At 38.4% G+C, this 20000-nt stretch overlaps 2 protein-coding genes across 2 annotated transcripts in view; both read right to left on the bottom strand.

The window, feature by feature from the left end:
* Positions 1 to 2514, bottom strand: part of LOC143878948 (lon protease homolog 2, peroxisomal-like) — a 41276-nt gene extending 38762 nt beyond the window's left edge. Inside the window, exon 1 of the transcript XR_013251102.1 lies at positions 1721 to 2514. The gene's annotated coding sequence lies outside the window, so the exon portion shown is untranslated. The remainder of the gene's footprint in view (positions 1 to 1720) is intronic.
* A 2928-nt stretch (positions 2515 to 5442) lies between these two features.
* Positions 5443 to 15046, bottom strand: LOC143878970 (lon protease homolog 2, peroxisomal-like). Its single transcript, XM_077381184.1, has 10 exons — positions 14919 to 15046; positions 14219 to 14420; positions 13918 to 14124; positions 12304 to 12434; positions 9980 to 10193; positions 7803 to 8105; positions 7474 to 7668; positions 6456 to 6701; positions 6105 to 6206; positions 5443 to 5764 (listed from the first exon to the last, which is right to left on the bottom strand). The coding sequence occupies exons 1-10, from the start codon at positions 15044 to 15046 to the stop codon at positions 5681 to 5683; spliced, it is 1812 nt and encodes a 603-aa protein (XP_077237299.1). The 3' UTR covers positions 5443 to 5680.
* Positions 15047 to 20000: the final 4954 nt, after the last annotated feature.

Raw genomic sequence — 20000 nt, forward strand, 5'->3', positions numbered from 1 at the left:
CTGTGTGCAAGGACAAGAAATGCCAGGGAAAAGAAAAGAGGACATACGATAGGCTCAGGGGGCGATTCTAAAATAATCAAGCCCAGCGATTCTTATCCTCTAAAGATGGGAAAAATCTCAGTCTCGCGATCGTCATAGCCTATCATTGGGCTCAGCGAGGACAATCCCTGCGAAGGGGCCACGCTACGTCATCCCCTAAGGGCTCACGAGGACAATCCCTATGAAGGGATCACGCTACGTCATCGCTTGTCCCAAATCCCGATAAAACATCGGAAAACCGATGCAAAACGGAAACCGCGATAAAAATCGGAAATGGAATGAAAATAGGGCTCCGAGTGACCTTGCAATCCACCGTCCTTGCCCATTTTTTTTGTTTTTGTATTTTTCGTGTTTTTGTTGTTTTTGTTATTTTTATTGTTTTTGTTGTTTTTGTTATTTTTATTGTTTTTGTTGTTTTTGGAAAAAGGGAATCGACGTGACATGAAAGGGGATTCAACCAAAAAAAGGGGACTGCTACTTTTCTATATGCCTAAGACAGACACGCTATTCTAAAAACTCGCAAACTCAACTATCAAGTCTAAGGGGAGTGTCAATAAGCAGGGTTATCCCATAAGTTTGTGATCAAAATGCCTATGTGTGATCATACCGAAAGATATTGGTACCGAAAGATATTGGTAAGGTTAACCTTACCAAGAAACTCCGATAAAGTGGGTCATATAAGCCATGCAAGCCCTGAGGAACTTACAAGTGAAATTATATCATCCCCTAATATAGGCCTTTCTACCACAAACGAACGGAAAGGACCTAATCACAACGCCCTCCCAAACTCAATAATTGCTTTACAAACCAAGGAGTCTTTTCATTAAGGCAGACACTACCCTCTTCTGAAATTGCCCATCAAAATGAGGCTAATCCAGATACCTTGCAAGAGAAGGTTGTTTTCATAAACAAAACAGCTATGTGATTAACCTAGACCAGAAAGATATACTATACTACCACCATTGATCACTGTCTAGACCTATAAACACCATTTCTCAAGGAGGGTAAATGGATGGCAGAGATAGCAGAAATCAAAAGCACAAGGAAAAAGTGCAACTCAAATAAGCTACTAATGTGTACATGGTACCATGTTTTTACACTGGCCTGAATTAAGCTAGTCTTCTCTTCCCTAATCAGCTATTGAGCTCTCTCAAAATTTCAATAGCCTTTGACAGCTTGCCGTATAGAGAGAAGACGAGCAGATTTACTCCATTATTAAAACATGGTGGTAAAGATACCGACCTTCTGAGAATGGAATTGAGTCTTCCAAGACTACATTAAACCCTCTGGTCTCTTATTGCCGAGATGGCCTTCCCAAAATTATTAAGAGTTCCAAGAAGAACCTTAATAATCTGGTCATAAAAAGAGACATAATGGCCTAGTGTAATTATGATGACTGGGCAATGTTGATATTGGAAATCAATAGGAAAATCAACCTAAATGGGTGAGGTAAATTAAGATTAGGCCTCCCATAGGAACCGAAAAAAGAAAAAAATAAATAAAGTTTAGATCCTCGGTGGAGCAACCAGAGATGGGAGTAAAATGGCGAATTAAAAATCAAACTCTCAGAGAGAGAAATAAATCAAAAGCTTGCAGATGTGATCACAAACAAAATGAGGAAAAAGGAACAGCACATCACATTTTGGAGGTAGTAAAAAGTAATAGAGAGAAGTTGGTGTACCTAGCTTTTGTTGCGACAAGAACTGACCGTGAGATTGGCCAGAATTGATAGGGAATTTGCGGCCCCGCTCTCTTTCCGACAACATCCGGGTGACCCGCAAGCTTCCGTTTCTTCTCAAATTAACCACAACGAGGATAGGGACTTTGAAATGGTAGGGCTTCAGCTCAATTTGCAGAAATAGGATAGAGGTGTTGAAGGCAACGTTTGTAAGAAATTGGTAAATAGATCTTGGGTTTTGGAGATGAATGTTGGGGAAGACGATGGCTGAAATTAATGGAGATTTGAATGGAGAAACAGGGTCATGGCTAAGGATCTAGGGCCAGAGCAAAAGGGGTTTGGTTTCAATGGAGTTGGAGAAGTGGGTCTGATGAGGTAATGGGGGTGATAGAGGAGGAAGTGGGTTTGATGGTGATGAAAATGGGAGGGGTGGAGATGATGAAGATGATGGAGATTGGTGGTCTCTTCTCGGATTCCGGCCAGGACGGCCGGAGAAGATGACTGAAATGGGTTAATGGAAATGGAAAAGGCGTGAGTGAAGAGGTGGTGGCTGTTGAGGTGGGTTGGATTTGCAGAGGTGGTGATGGAAGGGGTAGGTTGGCCAGAGAAAATGGAGCCTTAGGCCTCCTCCCTCCCTCTCTCTCTCTCTCTCTCTCTCTCTGGCTGTTGAGGTGGGTCGGATTTGCAGAGGTGTGATGGAAGGGGTAGGTTGGCCAGAGAAAATGGAGCCTTCGGCCTCCTCCTTCTCCCCCTCTCTCTCTCTCTCTCTCTCTCTCTCTCTCTCTCTCTCTCTCTGTATATATCTTTTAGAAAATGAGAGCCCCCTCTCCCTTTTTCTCTATTCTGCTCTCTGTTGCAGCTTAGCAAACCCTAGTTCAGTCTCCTTTATGGGTGAGGGGGATTGTGCTGATATCAGCATCCCTAAGCTTTGATAATTACACACACCCATTCATTTCATCCTTTCCCCTTTGGTTAGATGTGCATGGTAATTGGTAAGACCACACCCATGATTTGATAAACCACCCTTCTTTTATATGGGAAATGATATATTTCGCCCCTCCTATTCCATAGACAGCCCCTATGGTGCATTTATGACTACTCTTTTAATCTTAAGGGGGGTTCAAGTAAAAGGCAGGGAAGTGGACAAAAGAAAATGATATATTTGCCTCCTCTTTCTTCCTTTGACGGCTCTCTTTAGCGTATTTTCTACAATGTAGGGGGCGAATTGCTTTTCTCTTGTATCTTTTCCTAGGGAAATGATAAGGCATGGTCTAAGCAAGAAAAGGGTAAGAGCGAATTACTTTTCTCTTGTATCTTTTCCTAGGGAAATGATACTGGCACATCCATATTTTGATAATTACACTCTCTCTGCTTTGTCTTTTCTCATTTGTGGAGTGCTTTGGAAAAATGTAAAAGCTATTTGATAATTCTTTAAATCCCAAGACAAATTGGGTTAGTGAAAATATCAAAATAGGACCGTACAGATATACATTGGAGTCCCGGGGGATTTGAATAGAGGAGTGCCAATACCAAAAACTCAGGAGTACTTCATCATTTTTGCAAATTTTGGGAACATGAGGGAGAGAACTGAGGCGATTAAATGAAGGGTTCTTCAGGGAATCTGGAGGATCATTCGAGCTTCCAAAGACTTCAACAATAATCAGCAAATGAGGATTTTTCAGGTTCTTCTACATTTTGGAATCGGTTCTTCGATTTTTAAAGTTAGGGCTCGGTTTTAGGACATTAGGGAATTGGTTTCGGGATCCAGGGGTTCGGAAACTTTACTCTATTTTAGGATCTTTATTCGACTTTGAGAAATTGGGTCGGGTCAACATGGGGTGTCTACAACCTCCGATTTACATAGCTTTCTAAATATGCAATTCCTCTATAGATCATAGAGCTAGGATCATCCTATGGATATCATATAGCTAGGATCATCTCTATAGATCATACAGCTAGGATCATCCTATGAAAATGGTTTACTGAGTCAAATCGGCAATGAAAACATTAAAAGCAAAATGACGTGGATCCAATTGTCGCATCACTGATTTCTGCAAGGGCGCTTGTGAGTTTAGCATCCCTCTTAAAAAAGATTTTTTTAAAAAAAAAATTGGAAAAGAAAGAGAGATGCTCCCCATTGACTGCAGAGAAATCTTTTTACATTTTCTGGTTTGTCGAAATTTCTGATGATTTTATAGTACGTGGAACTGTTTTTGACTTTTTTCCACGGAAGTTTTTTGGAATTACTTATTTTTACATTGTTTTATTACATTCAATTTAACATAAAATGTTATACCTTTAAGGAGCTGTTCGTTTGAGACTGTGGCAACAAATAATTGTGAGCCCAGACCAATTATTGGACTCAAAATTAGTTTCAATTTTGGGTACAATAATTTGGATTGGGCCTGATAACCAGCCAATCTGACTGCCAAGTCCAAAGGCTAAAGCCCGCCGAGGCCCTCACGACCCTCAGCCAGCAAGGAGCTCTTATTAGGCTTTGTTTGGATGCCAATTGCAAGGAATCCTTAAACAATCCCAAGCAAAAAAAGAAAGCACTTTTTCCTCACCATTGAAACGACTGAGAAACAACCAGTTACTCCTCTTTGGTGGCGTGGATCCAATGGGGGCACCCTTGAGGCTGGCTGAAGAAAGGGCACCCTTGAGTTTAGCATTGCTCTAATAAAACATATTTAGTACTATACAACGAGGCAACTCAAATAATATTTTCTTAACGCATCCACTATCAGAACATTGACCCGATTTTATGGTAAGAGCTACCCAAATTCCCAAAAATCGATCCGAGTTGCACCCATTGGAACTATGTAATGGTGCACAAGTGTCCACTACCCCTGAAGCGTTGATGGATAACAGGTGAATATTCCTGTCCTAACCCTTGTTGGTCCCGAGGAACGGAGGAGGTTAGGCTAGCCCAAAGATTCACACGAGATTTCAGAACCCCTGAAGAATCCAGAGGGATGCGAGCATACAGAGGGGATAACACTGTATTTTTTTTCTTTCTTTGAATTGGAAGGGGATAACACTATATAGAGGAATACTTCAGTAGGCCACGACCTCATTGTAATAAAATGAGGTTATTTGATGTTACAATTGGATGATTAACTTGGTTTTTGTGCCGAATGTGATCTAAAGCAAGGCTTGCCAAATAGACGAATCTGATCAACCGGACCCACTGAGCCATCCATAGTGGGTTCGTCTCATTGAATTGCAATGAGGTCGTGCTCCAAAGTAGCATCCCTTGTACACAGTGCATACACAAACTGATAAAAGAAAAAACTGAAAACTCCCTCGCCGAATCAGGCCACGTTCGAGCGGGAAGATTTGACTCAGCTACAGGCTCAAGGGCGTGAACTTTCTATCCTGATGATGGTGACAAGATTATGGAACGCATGGTTTGACGCCCCTGGTTGACTCTTTTGTTTAATTCTCTTCGATGGAACTCTTCTGCTGTAGTATGAAATGCTAAAATGACAAGGATAATTTTATACCACCATTAGTTTCATCAGTTGAACACAGCAAATTTTGAATGCCTTTACCCACAGTAAACCTATAATGGGATGGTTGAGAAAAACACAAAACAAAAATAAAAAAAGGGATACAAAGCAAATACAAGCTCACTGATACATGTACAGTTTCTTTATTCCACCGTGAAAACCATTGAGTCTTGCTTATATGATTCAAATTTCCATGGCATGTAGAGAAATCTCACACCAATATTACTGAGAGAGAGAAGATTAATTGAAGACAACGATGGGCAAGGATGACTAATACTTTCCGATACTGACTGCATGAGAACTCACTCATTAATTATTTCCATGGATCTTCCAGTGAACCGATCTCTTAGATGGTAAAAAATGGTTGTTGCCCAAATATTGATCTCCTTTTATACACGACAAAGGTACAAATACAGGTGATGTGAATATTGGAAATAAGCTTGAATTTCCATTATAACCTCGAGTGTTGTCTCCATGGGCATCCTCCTTCAAAAGCTTGTTCCAAAACGTCCTCCATTCGCTTTGCAACCAATATCTGTTTTTAAAGTACATTGAGATAGTGAGAAGGTTTCTTGACCAACCCGCAAGGATTCATAACTTCGCATTGGATGAACCGAACAAAGAAGCGGAAGGCTTGCAAAGTCTACTTTCAACCCAACAGATATAGAATGACTCATCAGGTCAAAGTGCATTTTGGCCATGAAAAACTATTCCCAAGCTCAACGGCTCATTAAACAAGAGTAGTGCCCTCAACGGTGACAGAAAATTTCTAAGTTCCACTCAGAATGTCCTACTGGGAATATGTATGGATGTATCTATGTGTGTATCTACATGTTTGCATGCGTTGCATAATTATTAAAAAGATAAAAAAATACCTCCATGCCGGTAAGTACAGCCGATGGCACTTCAACTAAGTCTTTTAAGTTCCTCTCAGGCAGGATAACTCTTTTGATACCATAACGATGTGCTGCTAGTATCTACAGATTCAAATACATAGCATTAGGAAATACCTTCCTCCAATTGTGCATTGATTTGAATTAAGATAAGATCATAAAATGGCATATGCAATTTGCTCGAAGACCAAATGATTGATGCTTGTGTACTCGTGTACATTAAATGTGTTTTTTACACGAAAGGACATAGCGAGGAAGAAAAATGATCCGTTTTAGCACAAAATTACTTTAAAAATGATAACTCATAGAAACATAAGAGACGAGACACAAAACCTTGTCTTTGATACCGCCGACAGGTAATACTAATCCTCTCAGTGTCATTTCTCCAGTCATTGCTGTATCTCCTCGAACTTTTTTTTGACTGAATAATGAAACTAATGATGTTACTAAAGTCACTCCTGCTGATGGTCCATCCTTAGGTACAGCACCAACAGGAAAATGTATGTGAATATCCCGACCCTCCAACAAATTGATTTCCCCAGCAGCTAACAAGTTGAGATCCGTTGCTCTTGCTCTTGCCTAACAAATTAAAGAATGTTTAAAGCGAGATAATCATGACATACATAAATGGATAGCTTTCAATGCATGACTACAAATCCTAGCTAAAGAGTCTCAAAAGGTGATACTGATATTTTCCATATGTTTAGTCAATTCTTCTCAAAGTGATGCTTATTTCAACATCTTAAACTGGAATTGATCTTTTAGTCATGAATTTCCACGTAAGATTCTCAGTTTCTAATGAAATATGGGTTATAATATATAAGATACATCAGCAACATGCATTTGAGAAGCATCATAAGCATATGAAGCACCACTCATGACCAGGGTTTTAAATTTCGGTTCTGGAATGTGTTTCGGTCCTCACCGAAACCGAAATTTTTGACTTCGAAATCCGACGAAATCTAAAAAAGCAATATTTTATCTTCCCTGAAATTTCGGCCGAAATTACCAAAATTTCGTTAATTTCGCCTGAAATTTCAGGAAAATATTAAATAATGAATATTTTAACATATTTTCCTAAAATTTCGTAATTTCGTACCGAAATTTGAGGAAAACGAAATTTTGACTTGGTCGAAATAAAGTAACGTTTCGAGTTTTCCCAATTTCGATTTCGGTATCCACCGAAACCCGAAATCTCGGTCGAAATTTAAAACCTTGCTCATGACTGAGAATAGAAATATAGAGGATGTTTGTCATGGAAAGGAATGATGCATCAGATACAAGTCTGCCATCTAAACCTATATACGATTCGAGACAACTAAACAAGTACTAAAGAGAAAACAAAGAATACCCATGTCAATGCTATCTGTGCCGATTCTTTGATAACGTCACCAAGTTGCCCTGTTAGATGCAAATCACCCTTTCCCACCATTTCTGAGGCCTCAACAAACTGAACCTCTCCACCAAAGGAAGTCCACACAAGCCCTACCGATACCCCAGGAGAAGATACTCGTTCGGCAGTTTCTCTGTCATCAAACCTAGGAGGCTGCATACCATATCAACACAAGATACAATCAGACATGTTTAGCCTATCAATGATGAAAACTTTGACCTGGTCATAAGCATGAGATATAAATTTATGAAAGATACCTCCCGACTAACAAGGACAACATGACTTACCCCGAGTACCTTTTCCAACATAGCTTCATCTACGACCAAGGCTGAACAACTTCTGAAAGCCGTTGATATTTCATGACTATTAACTCCCATTGGAATAACTTCCATTTCAACGTCAGCTCCATCAGCAAGTCTGGTATCCAGTAGTGATTCTGCCATTGGGTGCACATCTTTGCTGAGTGGAAGTGCATATTCTTGCTCAGCAACTTTGACAGCAGCTGCACGAGCCAAGGCCGCTAAGTTTCTTTCCAAATTCCGGACCCCAGCTTCTCTAGTATATCTTTGAATCACAAGTTTCACCATAGCCTACCACAATAGTAGTCATCATAACGGAAAACAATTACTACGATGATCAGATGTTATGAAAATATATTATAAACACATATGAAGTGTAATTAGTAACACAATCTCCACCAAGCCAATGAAAAATCCAAAACAAAGGGAACTAGCAAGCAATCTAAGAAAAGCGAAACGAAAGATCAATATGAAAAAATCATCATATTAGTGACTACATTGCTAGACTTGGATTTCCACGAGTTGAGACAAGAGGTGCATCGGCATCTCATGGAACTTGTGTGTGTGTGTGTGTGTGTGTGTGTGTGTGTGTGTGTGTGTGTGTAATTGCTTATATTTCTTACAATTTTAAATGGTTGCAGTTAACACTCAGGAAAATATGACAATATGTCGCCATTGAAAAAAAAGGAGATGACAACATGATGTGCTTATATCAATCTTTAGTTTGGCAATATAACAATAACTGTGGCTGTCTTGATGAGATGAATCCTTCCCTGATGTCTCTTATCTCCCAAACATGATAGGTTACTCGGAATTAGTTTCATCTTTATTCCCTTCCCTTGATACCAACCATATAGGCTATTTAATAAATGTTGACTAGGTGATTTTTTTGAATGATAATGTTGAGTAGGTGATAGTGACCATCAAATTGTGAAAGCAAAAAACGAGAAGCACGGGCTTCGGTAAATTGGTAATTCAAGAGATGTTGGTGGGTTCATGATGATTAATGGTGGATTCCATTGACAACGAAGCAAACCCTACAGGTGGATTCCTAGGGCTCGGAGGTGGATTCCTTTGATATTGGTGGGTTTCTTCTCTAGGTGGATTCCTTGAGACCCAAAGGTGGATTCCTTTGGTAACCCATACTTGATTTATCGGTGTTTTGTTCTATGCTGCATCAGTACGGGTTATCTTAGTGCTGTTCTATGTTGCATCAGTACGGGAGCGAGTGTCGGAATCTGACGCAGATTCCGATTCCGATTGTCAGATTCGCCAAACCTAAAAAAGGATTTATGTGTGGATTCGTCAAAAATATTTAATCAAATTTTGAAATTTATTTTTCTTATGTAATAAAAAGAGTATAACGAGTAATATATCAAAAAAAATTAATAAGTTAAAGTATATATACTGTTTTATTTCCATTTTTAAAACTTACTATTAGGATGGATAAATCTCAAAACGTGCGGTCATAATTTGTGGTAGTAGTATTTAGAAAAAAAACAGCTAAAAGAGATCTGGAAGTGTCCCAGTGAATCCAAATGTATTAGAATCAGAGACATGTCCGACACGGGTACTTCGCCCATTTTGAAGAACCCATGTAACATGGGTTCTGTTATTTAGACTTCAAAAGTGGTAGCTTCTAAATTTCTGAGCTAACTATTAAGATTGTCCTCTATTCATCCAAGTCATGTATGTGTTTTCAGTTTTCACTCCAATATGTTTGATCAGTTAACTAACTCTTCAAATCTTGTTGGGTCTGAAGTCCGAACCCATGTCTGTATAAATGATCAGATCGCCCTTTAGATTCTGTTCTGCGAAGCTTAGAAAATTCCAGCAACTTATAGAAATTCCTGTCTAGTTTTGGACTTTGTTATCCTTCCCATAGTCCGTCCTACATCACTAGGTCACTGAAGAAGTGTAGTAAAGGAACATTGTTTGATGTGTAAAAACATATGTAGAGAAAAAAATGGATCCTCGTGGATCCACCAGGATTACATAAAAAGTTGATAACAGGAATTGCCATAAGAAAAATCAAAATTTTGAAACTGCAGTAATATTCTAATAGCTTCTGGCCCAATGACAAAGTAGGTTACGCTAGCGTATATCAGAAAAAAAAGGAAAATAAAGTTAACTAAAAAAAGAATAGTGTATGTTAAGTTCACTACCTCAGGAATTTTAAGAAACTCAGAGCTCAAACCATGTTGGTCCAAAACTCGTGGTAGTAAATGTTGCATGGCTATTCTTAGCTTTTCTTCAGGCGTATACCCAGGCAGCTCAATAACTTCCATCCGATCCAAAAGTGGAGGAGGAATAGGCTGGATCCTGTTTGCAGTTGTGACAAAGATCACCTTTGAAAGGTCGAATGGAACATTCAAATAGCTGGTGATCTTCAATTAAGGAATCCACGTGATGTTACAAGTTATAAGTCCAATAACAAGATTCTTATAACATAAAAGTTTTTCCAAGGTTGTTTCTCTTTCACCAACAGCGTGGATTATCGCCATACCATCCAATTATTATGAAAACAGATGTGATGATTAATTCTGACAAATAATGAAATAGAATTTAGGAAATTATCTTATGAATGCTTGAGCTAGGTATGGCATTAAACCAACAACAGAAGCGCATTTACCACATTGGCCTCAACACAGATGCGAAGTGTGAAACAAGTTTTATCTGGATTGAAAATACAAATCTGAATCCCTGGAATTTTGTTGGATATTTTTAATTCAAAACCAATGAAGAACGAAACCCGGAAGCAAAATTACCACTGTGCACACAAAGACATAGGTTAAGCCTCCCAACCAATATCCATTGAAGTACACTACAGGAATATAACAATCCCAACCACTAAAAAAATTTACCACGGGAAGTGCCTGACCATGAGAAACAGCTGTCACTTTAAAAAATTCTGGACATGAAAAAAATTTCAAAACCCTGAAATGTGACTAGGATAGGAAAAGAGTGGACACAGAGTGAAATAGGAATACAGTCATCATCCATTTGTGACTCGGCAGTAAGAATGCTTCATATGTTGGCTAATCAACTAGTATTTGTTACAGTTCAAGACAGCAAGCCAAATGGAAAACAAGAAATTAAGTAAAATAATATTGTAGAAATTCTGAATAAGTAAGTGTGCCGACACCATTACTTTTTTTAAAAGAACTGTGTAACTCAGTGAAATTTCATTAGAAGTGATGGAAACTGAAAAATAAAAAGTTGAAAATCCAGATGGACATAAAGAAAGCCACATAATGAGAAGCTATGGGTATGTCAAATGTTGGTTTTTGGGTCTGGCAAAGGCTTAGGTGTAGAAAGAGTGGGATAATAGGAATAGGAACAAAGAAACATCTAAGGCTAAGACTTGAGACGGTTAAATTTTAAAAGATAGGAAGACCACAAGATTTTACAAGATAAAGATAACAAGATTTACAAGATAAAGATAATGAGACGAGGCTAGGGCTAGGTGGATGAGAATCTGATTTAGATTTAGGTTTATGTTAGCAATAGGTAGAGGTAGAAAAGAGAAAGGAGAACATAGTAGAGATGAAGGGAATAAGAGAAAGGAGAACATAATAGAGATGGTTTATGTTAGCAATAGGTAGAGGTAGAAAAGCAAAGACTAGAATAAAGAACAGATGTGGCCTTATTTTATGTTTAGTCGTATAAGGAGTGTTTCTGAACAAAGCAAAGAGAACCTTAAAGAAGTGAAACAAAAACTGAAATTTTAGCTTGTCATAACCTTCCCCAGGTTTATAAAAACATCAGCAAGTCATTGATTGACTCAACCAAAGCATGCAGAAAATATTTGACAGTTAACATAAGTTGATCTTGCATAGATTGATTGCTTCAGGTATCAAGCATATTATTGACCAGAAAACAGTAGCTAAATTCATTGTCTAAAACCATCCCAGGTTAATCCTTGACTCACCCAAGTCAACTGTGTTTTGAACCTACAGTCATTAATCATCATAAAGAAAAAAATGGGACCCATCACATCGGGGATCATCGATGGAATCATATTTCTGAGCAATATCAATCCTAGGCAGGAAAATAAAAAAGTCATCAACTCGCTTGACTCGATAAAAAGCTCCCCACATCGATCACTAACTCACCCAAGTTAACTCAGTTTCACCTCGGGTGAGTTCTTGACTGAGAATGAGATCTTAAACATTAATAAATTGTCATTGAATAGGAATTTCAATGCAATCAAGAAGAAACCGACACTAAAATAACCCATTTTTATTATGATCATGTCAATGAATGGTTATTGGTTATTTAATTAATTCCAAAGAAAGAGAAGCTGGTTAACAACTATGGGGAAAAGTAACTAAAAGAAGATACAACAAAAGCCACCAGTAATAAAGACACTAGGCTTATTAAACACTACACCTAATTATGCATACCATGTTCAGGAAAAAGCGATGTGACAATAAAAACAAATTTCCACATAATTTTTACAGAATGCACGGGCAAGAAAATTGGATACTGATCATTGAATGTTTTGTTCTGCTCTGGGTCAAGAACCTCCAGTAATGCTGAAGCAGGGTCTCCACGAACATCCGAACCAGTCTTGTCAATCTCATCGAGAAGCATCACTGGATTGCACACTGCAACTCTCTGCAATTGGAAACAGGAAAATAATTAGCTTTCTCCAAAGGAAAATAAAGGCTAGAAGTCCATAATGTAGAGTGTGGGAAATAGAACCAATATATTGGAATGCTGGTATGTCCACTTCACTTACATTGCAGCGTTTTGTCCATATTTTAAGACAACAATGCACTTCTGTTGTGAAACATCACACAATAAGGTAATTGAGTCCTATATTTCCCCCCCTTTTTCTCCTCATTATCATCTCTTTACTTTGGTAGTCGCTGCTTCTACCATTACCGGATCCAATTTCCAGTCATATCTGTTGTCGACTTCATCCATTTCTATCCATCGCCAACTCCACCTCCAATATGTCCCACCATGGCCACCAATGGTAAACATCTCCAGCTAGCCACAGTCCATCGCCGCCCATGGCCAGCATCCCATCCCATCCCTCCCTCCCTCCCTCCCTCCCTCCCGGGATATGTCAGACAAAATATTTAACAAGCCCTCAAAAAAGCAGAAGTGCATGGGCAACAATATTCATAGTCCCTTTGATAATTGCATTCTTCATTTTGTTCACATTTTTTAATTGCTTCTTTATAGCTTTTTGGGAATTTTAACAGCCCTTAATAGCTAATTAGAGGAGTGTCAAATAAGAAAAGGAGTGCCATTCTTAAAACAAGGGACTGCATATTACATTTTCTGCATACATACATACATGTGTATATACATATATAAATGTGGGGACGCGCGCGTGCACACTCACACACATATATGGGATTTGCTAGCCAATTTCGTGGAAAGCCATTTCACAGCTGGCTTTTGCAAGTGAGAACATCCACCCAAGTTGACTTTTTTGGCGGATTTTGTCTTATTCATTTAATTCATCTGAGGTGGCTGTTTTCAGTTCTCGCGTGCAAAAGCCAGCCGCGAAATGGCTTTCTGCGAAATTGGCTAGCAAATCCCTATATATATATATATATATATATATATATATATATATATATATATATATATATATTACAAAAGAAACTGGAAAGGCATGTAAAAGGCCACCAAGAAGATATTGAATATGAAGGGTGAACACTGCGAGGCAAGGGATCAAGATGGGGAGTAATTACTTCTTTAGAAAAGACATTTTGGTGCCATACAAAGAACCACCAACTAACAAAATAAAACAGTTGAGAAATTGAAGCTGATTTCTGATGCAGAGGCAAATCTATAACAGTAGTTGGAGCAAAATACTGCTTAATCCAGTAACACAATCCCCAATTGCCATTGCACAATTTAAAGATGAGAAAAACACTTCACCAGAAGGAAGGCCATGGCCTAAAAATGAATATTATCTAGAAAGTAAATTTAGGTATCATAAAGATGTGAAAGCTGACTGACCATAGTAAGAATGAAGCCGAAACTGGAACAAATTTAAAGAATATTTGCATCAGCTATTTACCAGGGTAAATCTAAAAGCAGTAGAAGCGACATATGTAAAAAAAAATCCAATACGAACCTTTAGCCCTTCTATAAGACGGCCCGGCATGCTTCCAATATATGTCCTTCGATGCCCTCTAATATCAGCCTCATCCTTGACACCACCAAGAGAAATCCGTACAAACTTTCGGTCCAAGGCAGCGGCAATAGATGATGCCAAAGATGTCTCCCCAATGCCAGGTGGGCCTACGAAGCACAGCACCGGACCTCTGGCATCTGGTTTAAGCTACACATCAATAGAATGAATCAAGCGGCAATACATTACTGCAATGCCAAAAATAGGTCAAATGGATACATAAAAAATAGGGTAGACAGTCAACCTTGCGAAGAGCTAAATATTCAATGATCCGCTGCTTAACTTTAACTAAACCATAGTGATCAGTGTCAAGACGCTCCTTAGCAGCTCTCAGATCCAGCTCACGTTCTTCACTGGCCTTCTGCCAAGGGAGATCGGCAAGAAGTTCCAGGTATACACGAGAACTACTATATCCAGGTTGCTGTGGTTGCATTTTTCTCAGTCGCCTGAGGATAAAGACTACTGGTGAGGAACTACAAGAAACTTCAATACCTTGAAATTATATAATTCATATAGTTTCTCAATGATTCGATGTTGCAACATATGTCCTCATTAATATCTGAATCAATTCATCAAGTCAACACAGAACAAACATGTAACAATGACCATCAACATTTTTTTGACTAAAAGTCCCTAGTTTTTTCTTATGATAATAAAATTGAGGTATCCTGATTGATCATCTCATCCCTTCCACAGGGTTTTTCAGCTGCCTGAAACATCACTATCAAAAGGAATTTGCTGCATCTTAAAGAGGGTCGGTGTCAGGGAATCCTTGTAACAGGATTTAGAAGAAAGATGGCGGAAGAGATAGAGTTGGACACAGTAAATCCTTGTTTAGTAACATCAAAAGATGGGAAGTTTTGACCAAAAAATGTTATCAGATTGCTATCCTATCCCCGATTGTCCTGCAAGTCTAAACTATGTCTATTTTTCAAACTATATACCTTAATTCTCTTTGTGCATGCTTCCAGATATTTGGAGGCATTCCTGCACCTTGCATCTTTCTTTCCAAGGCAACCACATCATCTTCATCATCATCATTGTCACCAAGCTCCTCTTTTATAGCCCTCATCTGAAAAGTTTTATGAATAAAACGAAGGATATAAGATCCAAGATTCAGGTAAAATACCAAATGAACATAATGGCAGTGTATGCATAAGTTCTTCATTAGATGTTTCTCACAATCAAGATAAGATAGAAAAACAAAAGATAAGATTTGAAAATACATAGTATGCATGAGAAGCAAGATAAGACAAGTATATACTACGGATAGTATATCCCAGTACAAATAGCACATTCAAGATTGCCATTAAAAAAAAAGCACATTCAAGATGGTAAAAAGTTGGAAAAACCGGAAAGCAGGCAACATAAAGCTCATAAGAAAGACCGATTTGGAGAACACTAGCATAAGTGAATGATTATGGACTTCCATAGGCAATGGATGTCTGGCACGCCCAAATGAGAGAGAGAGAGAGAGAGAGAGAGAGAGAGAGAGAGAGAGAGAGAGAGAGAGAGAGAGACTCCATTCTGAGAACGACATAAACATTGTTCCCACATTAATGTATCCAGAACTTGAGGCATGGCCCTGACAAGGGCTGAGGTGCAGTCATTTGGGATTCTACAAAACCTTATCTGGCTATTCATAACCAACAAGGATAAATGGTATAAAGTGGCAGAAATGCTTTTCAAATGTCACCATGGCATTTCTAATGGCTTTGACTTTTGTCGAGGCAAATATTCACGTGTTAACATAAAGTTTGTTTGTGTTTCTCGACAGTGTGGCAAATAAACTAAAATGATGCTCACATAGGTTTTCAAAATTACAACACACTGAGGGTCCAGTAAATTTGATTGCGTACAACTTCTAGTGTACTTTGGAGTTTGGAGTATGCGTGAAGTTTTGAATCCCTATACAGTGAGAAAAGCTGCAATTCTGAAGTGTCGATCATCAACAATTTTATAAAGTGTTAATGGTGAATTAAGTCAATATTTATTTATTCAAAAGTGCTGAAAGCAAAAGGGGTCTACTTATTCCTTTGCTTCACCATGGCATGGCAAAATGGCTTGGAACATCCCAAATTTGGTCGCAGACAGTGTGGCCTGCACTTGCTGGGTGCATGAAGGCCAGTGGCCCCTATTTTATATCCCCCCTTACATTAAATAAGTCAGAGACGAAGAGGGTCAATATTTTGATTATTTCTCTCAGAAGATATTTGATATGCAGCTAGTGGGACCATTTTTCTCCTAGGGGCAGTGTGTTTCTGAAAGGATTTCGAGGTTGATGCAGTGAGCATCGATTTTCATCATCAGTTGCACTGCGTTGAAGACACACCGTCAAGTTTCTCCTGGTGATTATTCAGATTTGCTGCATTTTCTATTTGCCAGGCTGTTATTCAGATGTACTGCATTCTTCATTCGTCGGGCTATGATCCAGATCTCCAGTTCTCCACAACTCAACATAGTCCATCCTAAGGAAAGCTTGTATTTCTTCGGCAACGTTTCCAAAGGATTTGATGTTATGTATGCACACCATTTTGTTGTTATTTAAGCTTCGGATTCTGTTGGTGCTTAGTCCTAGGTAAAAGAGGGATTTTTCATGGCTGTAAGGCATGGTATATTGAGACAGAGAAGCCTTGAGGGATAGGCATGAGGGCTGGTATAGATCTTCAAATAACAGTTTTCATGCAAAAATATGCAGTCTGCTGCCAATTTGACGAGGATCATCCTGTGGTGCATATTCTATTTTTTAAGTGTCTTTTAAGTCTCTTAAGTTATAGGAAATATACCACGGACTTTCCCACCAATATCACTTGGTTTCTATAAGTTGTAGGCATCCAAAATGTGGCTCACGCGATTATTAAGGTTGTTAAGTGACCACAAGGGCCCACATTGCAACATAAGGGAGTCCTTGTATTTGTGGGACTTGAAGTGGATTAGGTTTCATTCTGGGTTTGAAGAGTCATAATTTAATTGTAGTAGGATTAAATGGAGTCCATGTAATGAGCCCTTAAGCCATTAGGAGTTGACAGTCACTAAAATAGGAGTCCTTAGTGTGATGTTTGAAGTATCTATAAATTGTAAAGGCATACAACCTTAGCTACTATGATATGATTGAATAAAATTGAGTTTATGCTCTCTCTCTCTCTCTCTCTCTCTCTCTCTCTCTCTCTCTCTCTCTCTCTCTCTCTCTCTCAGAGGGAGCATCAGTCCTCCCTACGCGTATTTTTTCTTCTGTCTTTTTTTCTTTTCGCAAAAAGTAAGCTGTGAAGACTAGATTCGCATCATCATTCAATATAGAGTGCCTTCTTTTAGTAGGAAGCTAGGTTTGAAATAGTGGCCTCGACATTGAACTTTCATATGCTCTATAGTGCATCGGGGCAGCATTATTATTAAAGAATTTTGGGGCATCTCAGTGCAAGATCGTCATTAAGCATGGAAGGAAATAACTTTGGTGGGTATAGTGGATAGAGCTATGGATAAATGGGTTTCCTCTCCATTTGACTCCTCAAAGCTCAACTTCAGTTGTAGACAACTCTTCTGGCAATGTAGACCTGCCAATAATGGGAGGGAAGGATTTTTTACGAATGAGAGAAGAAAAGATGCTATGAGGACTCCTTACTCGGCTCTGGATCTCATTGTGATTTACTTCCTCAAATGCCAATGCTTGAACTAAATCAAGAAGCCAAAGCCTGAGTCACTCATATTATTGCCAAGAATTACGAGTTGAGTAGAAGTTTCAATCTGTCTTCTTATAACATTAAAAGAGTAGACAATCGGATGACCAACTCTCTAGGCAGGGATGGTGTTGTGAGGGTAATTTCCGTATCCCTTCCCTTTCAATAGAGTTTTCACTAATGAAAAACAAACAATGTTTGTGAATTTTATTTCATAGCTACAACGGTACAAGGCTCAACCCAATACAAAGCAAATTACAAAGAATAGGCATCAATCTATGAAGGGAAAAAAATTGCCCACAACCAACAATATCTGCTCAATCCTCTGCCTAATTCCAGATTCGCTATTTCAAAGAAAAAGGTATAATATAACCCAGTAAGCGGTGTGATAAAACAAACCTGCTGACGGAGAAGAAATTCTTTCTGTGATTTTGACAACTGCCCCTCAACCTTTTGAGTAATCTTCTCTGCTACACGAATGGACTGTTAAAGAAAACTTGCATTAAGCACGTGTCAGATCTATCTATGATAAATAGAGATAATTGCATTGAAATTCCCAAATTAGACTAAACTACTATAGAACAGTAGACTGTTATACAATAATTACCTACAAATGCCTGTCAACTAACTCAATAGCTTTTGAAAGCCTTACTTTTAAATCAACAGAATCTAACATTGAAAGCTGCTCGTCAAAGCTTATTTCAAAGCTTGCAACAAATATATCAGCCAGTCTGTGTACTGGAACTGCCTCAAGAAGAACTTTAGTCCTACCAACAGTTCTGTTTCTGTTACCAGAAATGGAAAATTCAAAGGTGTGTCTAATAGATGCAAATAAAAGTAAATAATTTGATAAATCAAGCATGAAAAAATCTAAGAGATTGCAGCTCATAATGAGTAGGCGTCATAAACGACTGAGTGACATAGCTAGCTGGTCAATAAAACAAACATAAAAAAAATGGAAGCGAATTGAGCAATAAATTGAAGCAATATGAGCTCATTCCAACAACATGAACAAGTTGTAGAGACAACAAAATACGAAACTCCAATAAATCGAGCACAGCCTTGCTATTCTACCCTTGCTATATTCCATAAGGGTAGTTCTATCATTGTGTCTCTTAATTGACATTTAGAAAGGGAAAAAAGAACATGATATTCATAAATACATCTCAAAATCCAATCCTTTACCTGCTCAAGAACAGAGATTAGCTCCATAGAAGTAGTTTTGAGGTGGCGAGACAATGCTATCATATCTGGGTCTTGTTCTGCTTGCTCCATCTCTAATTAAACCAAAAATGAGAAAATAGCTAAGCATTTTGACAGTTGAAGATAATGCTAGATCTCAATGTCTTCCAAGTCACTGAAAGTATAATCAGAAATTTAGAAAGGATAGCTGACAATATTTATTGCGTGCTTACATATCTGTCCAAAATAGTTCACCAACTTTTGCTTTGTGGAAGTTAGGACAAATCAAGAATAATATTTTCCTTGGATACATTAGGCACTAGATTGAATGCAGAACTTTGACGGCACTTAATGGGTGGGCTTACGCATATTCTTTTCCAGCATGAAACACCAAATTTCTAATTATATACCTATTTCAGTTTTTTTATGTGCTAGGTGTGTGTGGTTTTATGACAGAATACACACCAAAAGAACGAGAATATAAACCTCTTTGTTTATATATTCAACTCATGCCAGTGCATGTATATATCCAACTCATACCAGTGCATGTATTCCTTGTCATATTACAAGTCATGAGCAAACCACAGATGTAGTCACCAAGGGGCTGACAGCTAATCACCATCATCACTTAGTACACAAGATTAACATGTCTAGCGGAATATGTTAACATTAGGAGTATTAGAACCGGTCCAAAATATCAGTTGTAACCTAAATGTTACTCTTATTGAATGAAACGAACATTTTGGCTCCAGGATCTGTCTCTTCTACCTTTTCACTATTGTTACAATTTATTATATTCAAGGAAGATTTTACAATGCATCCATATTTTTGCAAGAACAAACAAAAAGTTCATACTTATTTGATGAATTGCAATGAAGTATATCCGAAAACATAAGAAAACTGTCGATGAGCACACATTGAAGAGCTCAGCTTATGCCAGATATAATTGACCAACATGAAATAAAACGGCATCGACTTAAATAGAGATAAGACACTTGATTAATGTTAAATCTCACCACTTTGGGATTCAACCAAATCTCTATTGGGTCATGGGACTTGCACCTTGGTGGAACTCCAAAGCAATACAGTAGAACCCCACTCTTCAAGACATCTGAGGAGAAAACCACTAAGCGGGTACTTGGATCTAGGGAAAAAATTATGGAAAAAAGA

Source organism: Tasmannia lanceolata, unplaced genomic scaffold (genome assembly GCF_043159265.1).
Source record: "Tasmannia lanceolata isolate RefF3 unplaced genomic scaffold, GAP_Taslan_0.1 ptg000002l, whole genome shotgun sequence".
NCBI lineage: Eukaryota > Viridiplantae > Streptophyta > Magnoliopsida > Canellales > Winteraceae > Tasmannia > Tasmannia lanceolata.